This window comes from Malania oleifera, chromosome 4, assembly GCF_029873635.1.
Source record: "Malania oleifera isolate guangnan ecotype guangnan chromosome 4, ASM2987363v1, whole genome shotgun sequence".
NCBI classification, from domain to species: domain Eukaryota; kingdom Viridiplantae; phylum Streptophyta; class Magnoliopsida; order Santalales; family Ximeniaceae; genus Malania; species Malania oleifera.
Window position 1 is genome coordinate 4,251,809 of NC_080420.1, and position 12,852 is coordinate 4,264,660.

General features: G+C 34.0%; 1 protein-coding gene across 2 annotated transcripts; it reads left to right on the forward strand.

The window, feature by feature from the left end:
• Nucleotides 1-252: 252 nt before the first annotated feature.
• Nucleotides 253-8,864, forward strand: LOC131153002 (protein NAR1). 2 transcript variants are annotated; one of them, XM_058105009.1, is made up of 11 exons: nt 253-716; nt 1,261-1,340; nt 2,531-2,684; nt 2,957-3,143; nt 5,324-5,450; nt 6,625-6,787; nt 6,954-7,003; nt 7,091-7,262; nt 7,698-7,824; nt 7,957-8,048; nt 8,289-8,864. In XM_058105009.1, the coding sequence occupies exons 1-11, from the start codon at nt 585-587 to the stop codon at nt 8,439-8,441; spliced, it is 1,437 nt and encodes a 478-aa protein (XP_057960992.1). In that variant the 5' UTR covers nt 253-584; the 3' UTR covers nt 8,442-8,864. The 2 variants fall into 2 exon arrangements, with proteins under 2 accessions (XP_057960992.1, XP_057960991.1); XM_058105008.1 differs by having other exon boundaries at nt 256-716; nt 7,957-8,864.
• The last annotated feature ends 3,988 nt before the right edge of the window (nt 8,865-12,852 follow it).

Consider the following 12,852-nt stretch of genomic DNA (forward strand, 5'->3'; position numbering starts at 1 on the left):
TATTTTTCTTTAAACATCAAAATGGTAATTATTGATTTTGGATTAAATTACAGTTTTTTTTTTAAATATTTATTATATATTATATATTTGTTTATTGTGTCCGGTGCAGCGGAACGTGGAGGACACGTGCTTCCCAAGCTGACTGTGCACGAGTGGACTCCACCGAGGAAGAAAACAAAATAAACTGGAAAATCAGAAATTTTGACTCTTCCATTTTCATCCTATAAATTTTTCAGATATTTTCTTTTTCTAACTGTTCAATTATTTTCTATATATAATATAATAACAGCAATAATACTTTTTGCCTTTCTCCTCCATCCTCGAACCCTCTCTGTCTTCTTGCCTCTGGGCCAATTGCTTCCGTTCTGGCGAAAGCACCGCCTCCTGTCTACGGAACTTTTTTCCTCGATTCAAGGCAGAGAAACCCTAATTTTTGGTTCTGGAAGCCCTAAAATTCGCTGTAGTTTCATCTCCTCGTGTTCGATTCACGATTCCACTTGCAGTTTTCAGGTACCGATCCTTGGGTTTAGTTATATTTCGTAAATATATATATATATATAAGGTTTGTGCAATTTGAGGGAGAGATGTCGGAGAAATTCTCGGCGACGCTGCGAATAGGGGATCTTAATGATTTCATAGCGCCGTCGCAAGCATGTGTTGTTTCTCTGAAGGGGCTGAAGGCGACTTCTGCGAAGCAGGATAAGCCAGAGGTTAAGGTAAGTTGTCCTCTTAGAGCTTCTATTTCTTTTCTCTTCATTTTTTTTTTTTTTTTTGTGGCAGCGTTATTGGATTTTTTTTGTATTTGTTTTTGTTTTTGTTTTTGTTTTTTTTGTTTTGGGGTGTGGTATTGAATTTTTCATTTTTCCAAAAAAAAATATGTCTAGTTGAGTTAAGGAAAAATTTGAAAATATTGGTACAAAGCTTAATTTTTCTGCAAATTTGCAATTTTGTGTAATTCGAGTTACTTTTGAGTTAAGGAAGAACTTTAAAGGTATACTAATGTTGAGTAATGCATAATGCCCAATTTCCGTTTATGTATGAAGAAAGAGTGCTTTATTAGTTATAGTTTACTTTAAAGTTGCGGATGAAGCTCTTTAGAGCATCCCCTTTATATGTATAAATAAGTTGGAAGGAATTTTTTTTTCCCTCTTGAAGTACTGCTCTCAGTATTCAGTTGGCAAATTTCTAATTTGAGTGATGCAGTACTACAATGCTATTTGTTGTTATATTGAAAATCCTCATTTAATTCTTACTTTGTAGTTTGACAAGGTTGCATCTGCAAGCAAACCATCAAGTGCGGAACCAGTAAAAATTTCTCTCAAGGACTGCTTAGCATGCAGGTAGATTTTGACTCTCTATCACACAAAAGTACACCATTATTATAAAATATAAATATGAAAGATGACAAAGATATTGAGCTTCTGCATCGATATTAAAATAAAATGTGTTAAGTAATGGTTGATGAGGACAAGATATGGGAAGGGAAGCTAAGATGGTTATTACAATTGCACCAAGTAACACTCTAATGAGAAAAAGTGATTTAACTGATGTCAGAGGCTGCAGGAAGGGAGAGGCATTGCATAGACATAGAACTCTAGAAGGTAGTAAATAACCTGATAGCACTCAATATTTTTAAGAATAGTCTTTGATTGTAGAATGGTGAAATTGGATTCTTGTGGGTGTTCCCATCTGTTTGGGGTTTACATTAAGAATGAGTAGAATGACCTCGATGCCCGCACTGTTTTACTGGACATGTCCTGATTATAGGCCACTCTCTTTGAGTGAGAAATACCATGCCATTGAGTAAATGGAAAAAGTAAATAAGTTGTATGCATGGCTAGAGCTGCAAAAGAACCAAGCCATTTGTTTAAATCGTAGTGGTTAGTCTCAATAAAAGCTTGCAAAAGCTCATTCTTGAACAGAAATGAACAATTCCCAAATGATTTTGAATCTTGTTTAATAAATGAGTCAACCTTAAACAGGGTTGAGTTCAGCTTGTTTAAGCTCAATGAAGAGCTCATTTATGCTCGTTTATGAGCTCATATATCAGCTTTTCGTGTTTATGGCTCACAAGGAATGTAATTTTTTCTTGTGTAATTTTTATCTCTTTTGTTTTCCTTTTCATTTTCTGGTCTTTCTTTTCCTCTTTCTTTTCGTACAAATTGAATCTTCTGTCAAAAATTAAAAGACTCGGCTCAGTCAGAGCCCATTTAAGAGATGCTTGAACAAATTTAGGCTTGGGTTGTTCTAGGGCCTTGACCAAATGAAATGAGATTGGCCCATTTAGGCTCATTTAGTAAACAAATGAAACCAAAGCTTGATTTTGAAGCTCATTATCAAAAGAGCCAGGTTTGAACCTGTTAAGGATCCTGACTTGGCTCAACTGTCCTATGCACGATGAACTAGAAGTCAAGGAAGATCGCCTTGTCTTTGGTGTTCCCGTTGATGTTTTAATTTTTGTTTTATGGTTTCAAACCCATGTTGAATTTATATGCTCAACACATAAGTCACATTTCTTTTTGCAATGCAGTGGGTGCATTACATCAGCTGAGACAGTTATGCTTGAGAAGCAAAGTTTGGATGAGTTCCTTGCTAATATTAATAAAGGGAAGGCTGTTATAGTTTCCCTCTCTCCCCAATCAAGGACTTCCCTTGCCGTTCATTTTGGTGTCTCTCCACTTCAGGTGAAATGGAAGTTTTAAAATTTATGTGTCTTATTTTCCTTTATTTGAATTACTTTGTTATACTCCCTTGCCTTTTGGGGGAGGGGGAGAGAATTGGTTGGATCTTGACTTATGATTTTAAATTCCTTTGAATGATTTACCAATTGTATGGTTTTGCCACTTGTATGGTCAATCACTACAAATGGTTCTACTTTCAACAAATATGCTAAATAAGTACATTTGATGGGTATGTCGTGCACATCTGATCAAGCAAAGCTCTACGCCATTTTCAGGTTTTTAAGAAACTCACGACGTTTTTTAAGTCATTGGGAGTAAAGGCTATATTTGATACAAGCTGCAGCAGAGATTTATCCCTTATTGAAGCTTGTAATGAATTTATTGCACGATACAGGCAGAGCCAATCTACTGATGACAAAATATGTAAATCAACTATGCCAATGCTTTCGTCGGCATGTCCAGGTATACTTGTCAATTGTCAACATAACTATAGCTGAGCTTTTTACTGCATCATGATAGTGATAGATTGTGATTGCGTGTCTGTTTTCTTTGTTGCGGACATATAGAGAGAAAGGGGGGAAGGGGGCATAATTTGAGGCATTTTAATCTATATGAAGCAAGGCATAAGCCTTAAGAAGTTGAGGCATATTAAGAATTTTAATTTTTTTAGATAAAAATATGTAAATAAATCACTATGTTTTTTAGAAAGCTAAGAAAATGACAAATAGAATTTTTAAAAATTCAAATATAGATATAATTTATAAACTCCTTGCATGTTGGCCATCCAAAAATACAAAGTGCAAATTATTTTCATGATGTAAGATGCATCTCTCAATTATTTTGGAAAGATTGAGTTTGAGAGTTTTAGGGCTCAACTTGTATTAGGACGTCCCTTTCATAGGCACGTGGCTAAAATTTTCTACCCAAATCTAACTTGATATTCACACCCAAAAAAATGTGTGAGCCTCAACTAAGAAGATGCAAAAAGCACCCCTTTTGTACAATATGTAAGCACCAATATACAGTGCGTTGGATATGCTCATACAATGAGTATTGATCTTGAGGTTCAAGAGCTATAGAGATCAACACATATTAGGATGTGATTGAGCCTTCTAAAGCATTTATCGTACTAGTTGCCGAGGATGGGATCTAAGATGTAGAGAGCTGTGGGAGTCTTAAGGGCCTATCATTGACTCTTGTCTAGACAATGTGATCTGAGTCGACTCACTCCAAAATGAGCAACGCAAAGGCTATCCCAAGTATAGGAGTTTTGTCGCGTAATAATTAACCCAAAAGTACAGATCGTCTCCTCAGGGAATGTAGATTAATTTCAAACTTGCGTAAAATAAAAAGGAGAAAATAATAATTAAAAAAAAAACAATTTACTGAACACAATTCAGATTCAAATTTCTAGGTTTTTGAGAGTTTGTAACTAAATTAAAATAACGCAAAACATAAACTATGAACCTAACACGCATAAAGTAAATGACAAGAAAATGATAACGATAAATAAACAACGGCAAGTAAATGACAAAAACAACCAAAGTTTTAAATATTCAAACAATGAACCAAAAATAAGAATTTCTTTAATCTAATAAACCCAACACAATAAAAATAACTTAAGCAAAAAATAAGTCTAACAATATCTTAAATAAAAAAAAATAACTCAATCCAATTTCATTAATCTAACAAAATATTCAAAACTTAAAGTAAAGCATAAAAAAAAACATTCATTTAATAAATATTCAACCATGAAATTTCCAACCCAATCGTTAACTTAAATAAAAACAATCCAACAAGAACTTAAACAAAATAAATTGAACTCAAACAAAAGCTTAAATGAAAATAAACTCGAACAAAATATTGTAATACCAATAAAGTAAAGAACAAAAAATAAATAAATAAGGGAAAAGGGAGAGAGAGAGAGAGAGAGAGAGAAGATGGCCGAGTGGTTCTTCCTAGCTGCTACTCCAACTCCCCTGTGCGGCTGTCCTCTTCCCCCCAATAAAAAACCCTATTCTCCAATAAAATACCCTATTCTCCTCTCCTTTTTGCCCTAGCCGTGTGGTGCTTGAGTTAGGCGCATGGGCCTAACTTTTGGTGGCCCAAGACTCCCCTTTTGCTTCATGGCCCAGCTTCCGTAGCAGGTGCAGCAACTTCAAGCCCGATTTTGACATTGATGCAGTCAGTATCTCACAAAACTCAAAACATGAAATTTGTAGAGTTTTTTCTTAGCGTTCCATAGCATCTTGAATCATCTCAATCGGAGCTCGGATGAGAGAGTTATGCCTAGATTGCGAAGCGATGTCGAAATTGTCCATAATCGCCCAATTAGCTTTGTTTCACACTTAACGCCTCCATTTGCATCATTTTGCATGGTCTCCTTCACTTCTTTAATTCCCAAAATACTTTGTAATAATTAAATACAAAAACTCATAAATTTAAGGCAAGTATAGGATAAAAAATTTAAATATCATAAATTGAGCTCAATATTGAAATATTGGATATAATTAGGCATTTAAGTGAAATTGCAATCTTTAATTCATGATTTTAAACACCTAATTACGCAACTTTTGACACGTAATCAAGTCCCATTTGATTTTTAAATGAAATGTTATATAAGAGTGTTTCTTTAAATGCAGGTTGGATATGCTATGCTGAAAAAACACTTGGATCCTATATTCTTCCTTTTGTTTCCTCAGTGAAGAGCCCACAGCAAACAATTGGATCTACCATTAAGCACCATATATGCCAAAAAATGGGCTTTAGGTAATTTACTGATTACATGCGCTCGCACATAAACTTTCTCGCCTTATCCATGTTGGAATTATTGTTGTGATGTGAAGCAGAAGACATCTATTTAGAGTTGAAGATCCCAATATTTGTATTCTAATATATACTTTAAAAGGTAATTTATTCCACAGTTTGGCTTCCATAATGCTTACATAGTTATATGAATTATACTAACTTTGGCATCTTATATTAACAAAACATTCTAAATTAAGTGGCTGTTGATAGTCCTGAAAATTCGTCATCAAGAATACAAAACCTTTTTTTTTTTGGGGGGGGTGGGTGGGTGGGTGTTTTGTGATCCAGTTTCTTCTGTAATGTATAATGTGGCTGAAATGTAACAGCATGATTTTCTTTTGATGCATGGGGGAGAACTCATTCACTACCCCTAGATCAAATTAGCAAGTCACCTTACTGTATGATTGTTTAAAAGAAGCGACAAGAATATTGATGATGTACTTGATAAGCTTGAGAACAACCTTTACTTTGTTTGTAAAGCTTTGAAAGTGAAGGCATCACATAAGCTTGTTTCATATTTTAAAGCAAGGTGGTTTTATTTGTTTTACTGGATTTCTGATTGAATATTCTCTCTGGGGTCATCTAGTGTATCATAAACACTTATGCATCACTTATGCATCTTTTATGATAACCATGTTTGTCATTCATATGGTTGAAGGGTCATTGCATTAAGCTATTTTAATATATGATCTTGTATAATCTCCATGTTTAAATCAATGGCAAGCAACCCAAAAAAGTGCAAATTAATCCCATCACTATGGCATATGAAAATATGTTCTATCCGGAATATTCCAAGTAGTTCTAACTTACTGGTTATGCCTTTTTAGAACCCCAACTTAATGTTTTCTGCTAACCCTCCACTCAATGCAGTCAGTGGTGTCACATCAACAGACTTCGTGAACTGGGTGACTTAGAATCTTAAGTAGACTGCTACAAAGTTAGTCAAATTTTGGCATATCTGCCAACAAATGTCTTTAAATTTCACGATTCAATTGGAGACCTCTTTGTGATTGATCCTTGATCAGATTAAGGAGAAAATAACATATGCACATCTTTGTTTACCTGCATGTAAAAATGATTGGAGATTCATGGTCAATTGCATCCTTTAACTAATTAGATTGGTGAATATCAACAGGCCAGATGAGGTCTACCATGTAACTGTGATGCCCTGTTATGATAAGAAGCTTGAGGCTGCCAGGGATGACTTTGCATTTCCAGTGGAATCTCATGGTGAACATCAAATAATTATAGAGGTCGATTCAGTTTTGACATCTGGAGAAGTTCTAGAATTGATACAGGTAATTCTAAATTAATTCTATGGGAATTCTCATTCTAAAAGTTCTTCTGTTTCTATTTTAGAGGATTCCATAACCACTCTTTAGTGTAAAATTTTTGTTATTTCTTTCTGGTAGATGTGATAATAACTAGAACTTTGTATTTTATCTTTTTCAATTGATTTTTCAGCTAAAAGCAGTGGATTTTAACACCTTGGAAGAGTCTCCTCTTGATAAATTGTAAGAACATAATTATTAAACCAAATATTTTTCTGTGTTCCATATATTTTCTTTAGATAAATAGAATCTATGGTGGTCTTCCTGCAGGCTAACAAATGTTAATGAAGAAGGGCATCTTTATGGGGTCCAAGGAAGCTCAGGAGGTTATGCAGAAACAGTTTTTCGCAATGCAGCTAAAGCTCTTTTTGGGAGAGAAATTAAAGGCCCTTTAAACTTTAAAACCATAAGGAATTCAGACTTCCGTGAAGTGACTCTGGAAGTAAGATCCCTTATTTTCTTCATGTGTTCATATCAAACACTAAGAATTTCAGCCAATGGATTTGCAATTTTGATTATGATCTGTTGAAGATTGGCATTGTAATTTTTTATCCAGCTGGATGGCCATTTTTTCTTTTTGGTGGTCCAGCTTTTGTCTACCAAATTTGCTTTTGTCTTCCAAATCTTCCAACATGCGGAAAATAAGTGTTCCACTTCCTGTTTATGGTAGTTTTTTATTTTATATGTATCTTGATCATCTTTGTTTACTGACCAACAGATAGTTTACCCTCTCATCAGTATATTTGTTCCAGTCAAAGTATTACTATCAATGTCACCTCATGCTATGAACTAAAAGAACACCAGTCAGCAAACTGTATTGCATGTGTCTGCGTAATCTTCTTTGTATTATATCATGTAGATCGCTCTTCCAATGCAGGTGGAGGGGGAAACTGTATTGAAGTTTGGACTGTGTTATGGATTCCGGAACCTTCAGAACATTGTGCGGAAAATCAAAATTGGAAAATGTGATTATCATTTTCTAGAGGTCATGGCATGCCCTTCAGGTGATTGTCATTTCCCCCCTTTTATAATTTGATTTACTTTAGATCTTTGTCTTGAACTTTAGGGCAATAATTCTGCTGGTCTTGGTAGATTGGATGTTGAGAAGGGCTAACTGCACACCTTCTGATGAGCAGGTTGCCTGAATGGTGGTGGTCAGATCAAACCGAAGCCAGGACAGTCTGCCAAGGATTTAATTCAATTGTTAGAAGCTGTTTATACAGAACATGTGAGTGTCCGCCTGTCTGGCTATGGATTCAATTTTCTCTTCCACTCAATTAAGCGTCTCTCTCTCTCTCTCTCTCTCTCTCTGTACCTTGACTTGCAGATTAGAACATTATTGGGAGATGACTATCATTTGAATTCTTATAGAAAGAAATTATTAGAAATAATAGAATGAATCCACGCACATTTATATTTGTCGAAACACTGGACTGCCATCGTGACTATCATTGTTGCACAATCTCAGGTTTTGGTAGCTAATCCTTTTGAGAATCCCCTTGTAAAGAGTTTATACAATGAGTGGCTCGAGGAACCTGGTTCTGAGAAAGCTAAAAGATATATGCACACAGAATATCATCCCATCATAAAAAGCATTACTGCTCAGTTGCACAACTGGTGAGACACTCTTCCCGTATCAGCTTCGGATTCCTGCCGCATGGTGTACTACAATGGATCTCCTCTTGGATGCACAACCGAATCCCCCCAAAATTTCTCTTTCATTGATCTCAATCTCAATGCCCTAAGAGTTTTAGCATGGGTTGAATTGCAGAAGACTCCAATTTTGATAAGTGGAAAAAGGGATCATTCATGTGCATAAATATTCATATGGTTCTCTCTTTTGTCATGTATATATTGTAGGCTGAACCTAGCCTTCTGTTACTCAAAAGTGATATACATATGCAGTTTAACATTTATTTTCTTTATTTTTTTTGGGGCACCCCTGCGTGTAGGGGTGACTTAATTTCTCAATTTTGTATGATCTAACAGCCTCCTCTTAAGGTCTTTCCTGTACCCTCAATAAAGGCAAAACGTTAGAAATTCAGATGGGATTAGTGCTGCCCTGCTGGATACTATATGTTTTACTCAATTAAATATATTGATTTCACAGAGATTGTCTTCTCTGTGCGTGTATTAATTTGAGAAATGCAGCTTTATTTTTCACTTTGTAAAAACAAGCAGGCATCCTTCCAAGATGTTGTGTTGATTTTTTGCTATCCTAAGTTATCGTTATAGATGCATTAGTCAAATAAAAAAATCAATAAGAAATTCTATTTTATGATTAGTTTGTGGCCATTTATATTTAATAAATCAATATCTACAGTTAGTAATCAATTTGTAACTATATACAAAACTTTCTTTTGTATTTCATTTGTAGCTCTCAAAAACATCACTGCTGAAATAAAAAAAATAATCAACTAAATTACAAATAAATTAATATAAAAAATAGAGAACTGATTAAATTTATGACAATATGAGAGAGAGAGAGAGAGAGAGAGAGAGAGAGAGAGAGAGATGGTTTGTTTAGCTGTGAAAACTATTTTTTATTTTTTACATTTTTAGTTTTTCAAAAATTTAAAAATATCTACTTTTAGTTTTTGAAGATTCATATTAAAAAGATAGAAAAATAAAGTATTGGTTAAGCAAAAATAATTTTTTATTTTTTATTTTTACATTTTCAGAATAATTACAAAAAAAAAAAAAAAGACAATTCATTTTTTGCAAAAATTAATATAAGGTGGCATATAGGGTTAAAAATTTTGGGGGTTTTATTTGGATTTGTGTGGATTTTGAAAAAACCAAAAAATCTATAAAATTTGATGCCATTTTTGTCATAATCCACACAAATTAAAACTTAAGATCAAATTTCATATTTCAAATGCAGAAGAATCTAGAAAAACAATAGGATGCTTTTTAACTTTTTATGTATATTTTGAAAATTAAAAATAAGGTTATATTTTTGTAATTATTTGAAAAATTAGAAATGAAAAATAAAGTTATTTCCACGGGAAAATAGTATCAAAACCATTTATTGTTCATTTTTATACAAATATTGTTAATTAAAAAAATAGCTTGCTTTTTAATAATTTTAAAAAAAACTATATTAAAAAATAAAAATTATTTTCTACAACTAGACCGGCCTTAAATTAAACTTAAAATAAATAACTATTTAAAATAATAAAAATTATGTATAGTATGACGATGTTAATGACAACTTTTTCAACAAAAGCATACAAAATTATATATGATTGTATAGTTTAATTAATTACACACAGAGTTTTCAGTTATTGCTCTCAAGTTAGACAAATTTAAAACGGCAATAGTGACTAAAATTATCTGGATCTCCACTACTTACCACATGTGAAAGAAAAGAAATTCTACAATATTTGCTGAAGATTCTTTGAAGGTAGAACAAAGCTTGAAAAATATGGAGTTAGATGTTAAACTTGTTTATTAGATTAATTGTTTCGATGATATAGTAATTTTGTTTTTGTAATTGTTATATGTTAGATGTTTTAAACTTCTTTTTGTGAGTTTCTTATGATCGGTATGAAATGAATCTTATTTTCTACTTGTTGCTATCAAAATTTGTCTGGAAAAATTTGGATTAATAATGACTTTGATTACCTGCTAAGAATGAGAGGAAAACGATTTGGATTGTCCAAAGTGTGCTCCTGGGGATCACTCTAATGAATTAGAGAATTTAGAAGGATTGTATGATCGCAACAGTAAAGGAGTGAGTGAGAATGAGATGAGATATTTTACCTTCCTCAAAGGGGTCCCTTTTATAGGCATTCAGGATACCTTCTTATTAAATTTCTTATTAATGGATATTTATATGGATCTCAGGAGTTACACTTTAACTATTAATATGTTACTAGGAAATAAAGATTGGTCTCTATTAACCCCTTACTTTAATTAATAGACATCACTTCCTTCTATTCATCCCTTGATGTTGTTTCATCTTTTGGTCTTATATAATTAATGTTGAGTTTAATGTTGGGGTTTTTTTAGTTTATATCAGTTGTCCCCTACTTTTAAGGCTTAAAGTTACCTTTTTGACTCAAAGTATATTACATTTATTATAAGTCTTTTTATTATCATGAGATTCAAATTAAGTCATCAAATGAACATTTTTGGGTCTCATGAGCAATGCTCATCAAACAGACATATACTTTGTTTAGTAGTGTCTATTTTTCATTGTCTTATAAGCGGTGCTTATCAAATAGACCAATTTTTAGACCTCTTAAGCGGTGGTCATCAAATGGACCAATTTTTTGTAAAGCAATGTCCTTCTCTCACATGTTTTGTGAGTGCTACTTATCATATAGACATTTTTGTGTCTCACAAGCGTTGCTTATCCGATGGGCCAATTTTTTGCCAAGTAATACTCGTCTCATATTGCTTCATAAGTGGTGCTCATCATATTGGCTTTTTTGTGTCTTATGAGCGCTACTCATCAAATGGGCCAATTTTCTGTCGAGCAATGTCCACCTCTTTGTTGCCTTATGAGCAGTGCTTATCAGATGGACCAATTTTTTTCCGAGCAATTCTTGTCTATTATTGCCTTATGAAGGTGTTCATCAAATGAGAATTTTTGGGTCTCATGAGCGGTGCTCATCATATGGGTCAATTTGTCATCGAGCAGTGCCTATTTTCTAGGTAGATTTCCCTAACATGATTCGCATCTTACGAAGTCTCGTGATCTGTACCACTTCTTTTTCTCCTATAAATAGTCCCTCTCACCTTTTCTTATTCTCCATATTTGAAAGGAAGTCTTTACTACAAGTATGTTCCCTTACTCCTCCTCGATGATTTCATCATTGTCTCTAACATGTTTTCTCTTCAAATTTGATCTGCTTCTTTTTGTGGTGATAACCTCCTCCAGGTTGATACATTTTTGAGTTTGTACCATTAGCTCTCCTATATCAGTTGAGGGTTTCCTCCCTATGGAATGTAAGGAGTCACAAGGTTTCAGAGTCATTATCAAGGCGGCTACTATTAGTCCATGGCCCAAGTTTCTAATCTCCAGAGTTGCATTGATAAAATGGCGCATGTACTCTTTCACCATCTCTTCCTCTCATTGAACATAAATCATAAGGTGAGCCAAAGTCTTCACAATCTACGTGTTGACTTTTTGAGTCTAATCCTTATTTTGATGCTAACAAAATACATGTATTTTATGTATATACTTAGTACTTGAACAGGTTATAATTCAACACACACATAAAGGGACTGAAGATGGAAGCCAGAAGGGACTCAAAGAATACATCATCTAGCATATTCTATGAAGTCAAAAGAGCAAAGAAGAAAAAGAAGACATTTATTATTTCATTTGTAATGCATTTTAGGTTATTTTGGTCTATAATAATGCATGACATGCTTGATACGATTGTTAAGCTCAATATCAACCATAGACTGACCTTAGGGACTATAACTTTCATGAAAAATCCTTTTCATAAAAACTAAAATCATACAAAAAGGTTTAAATCATTTAGGGTTAAATCAGGGCAAAAACCTAAGTTTTCAATGTCCTCGATCGACCGACCTACACAGGTTATAATCCCCTCCGTCGACTGACCATGCCTTAAGGGTGAAATGGTAATTTTGTTCAAGGTTAGCCGACCGGCCCAAAAATGAACATAAATGGACAGTCGACCGACCACAAAACTCTCGGCAAATCTAATGCTCAATCAATCGAGCTAAATGAACAAAATTTAGCCTTAGCTGACCGACCATTCAAGCCTAGCCGACTGGTCATTAGGATAGTCGACCGAGTCTTGATCTTTTGGAAATCGCCCAAGGCTAGCCGACTGGCCATTTCCCTAGTCGATTGATTGCTTTAGAAATTTGAATTTTCACTTAAACTTAGTTGACCGAAACTTGGGAAAATTTGAATTTCTGCTTTTGCTCAATAGATCGGCGAAGCCCTCAGTCTGCCGAACCTCTCGAGTCTAGGAATATTTTCAGCGCTAAACAGGTTTAATTTTTAATTAAACAAACTTTAAAATACCCTCTGTGTCTCTAAATGG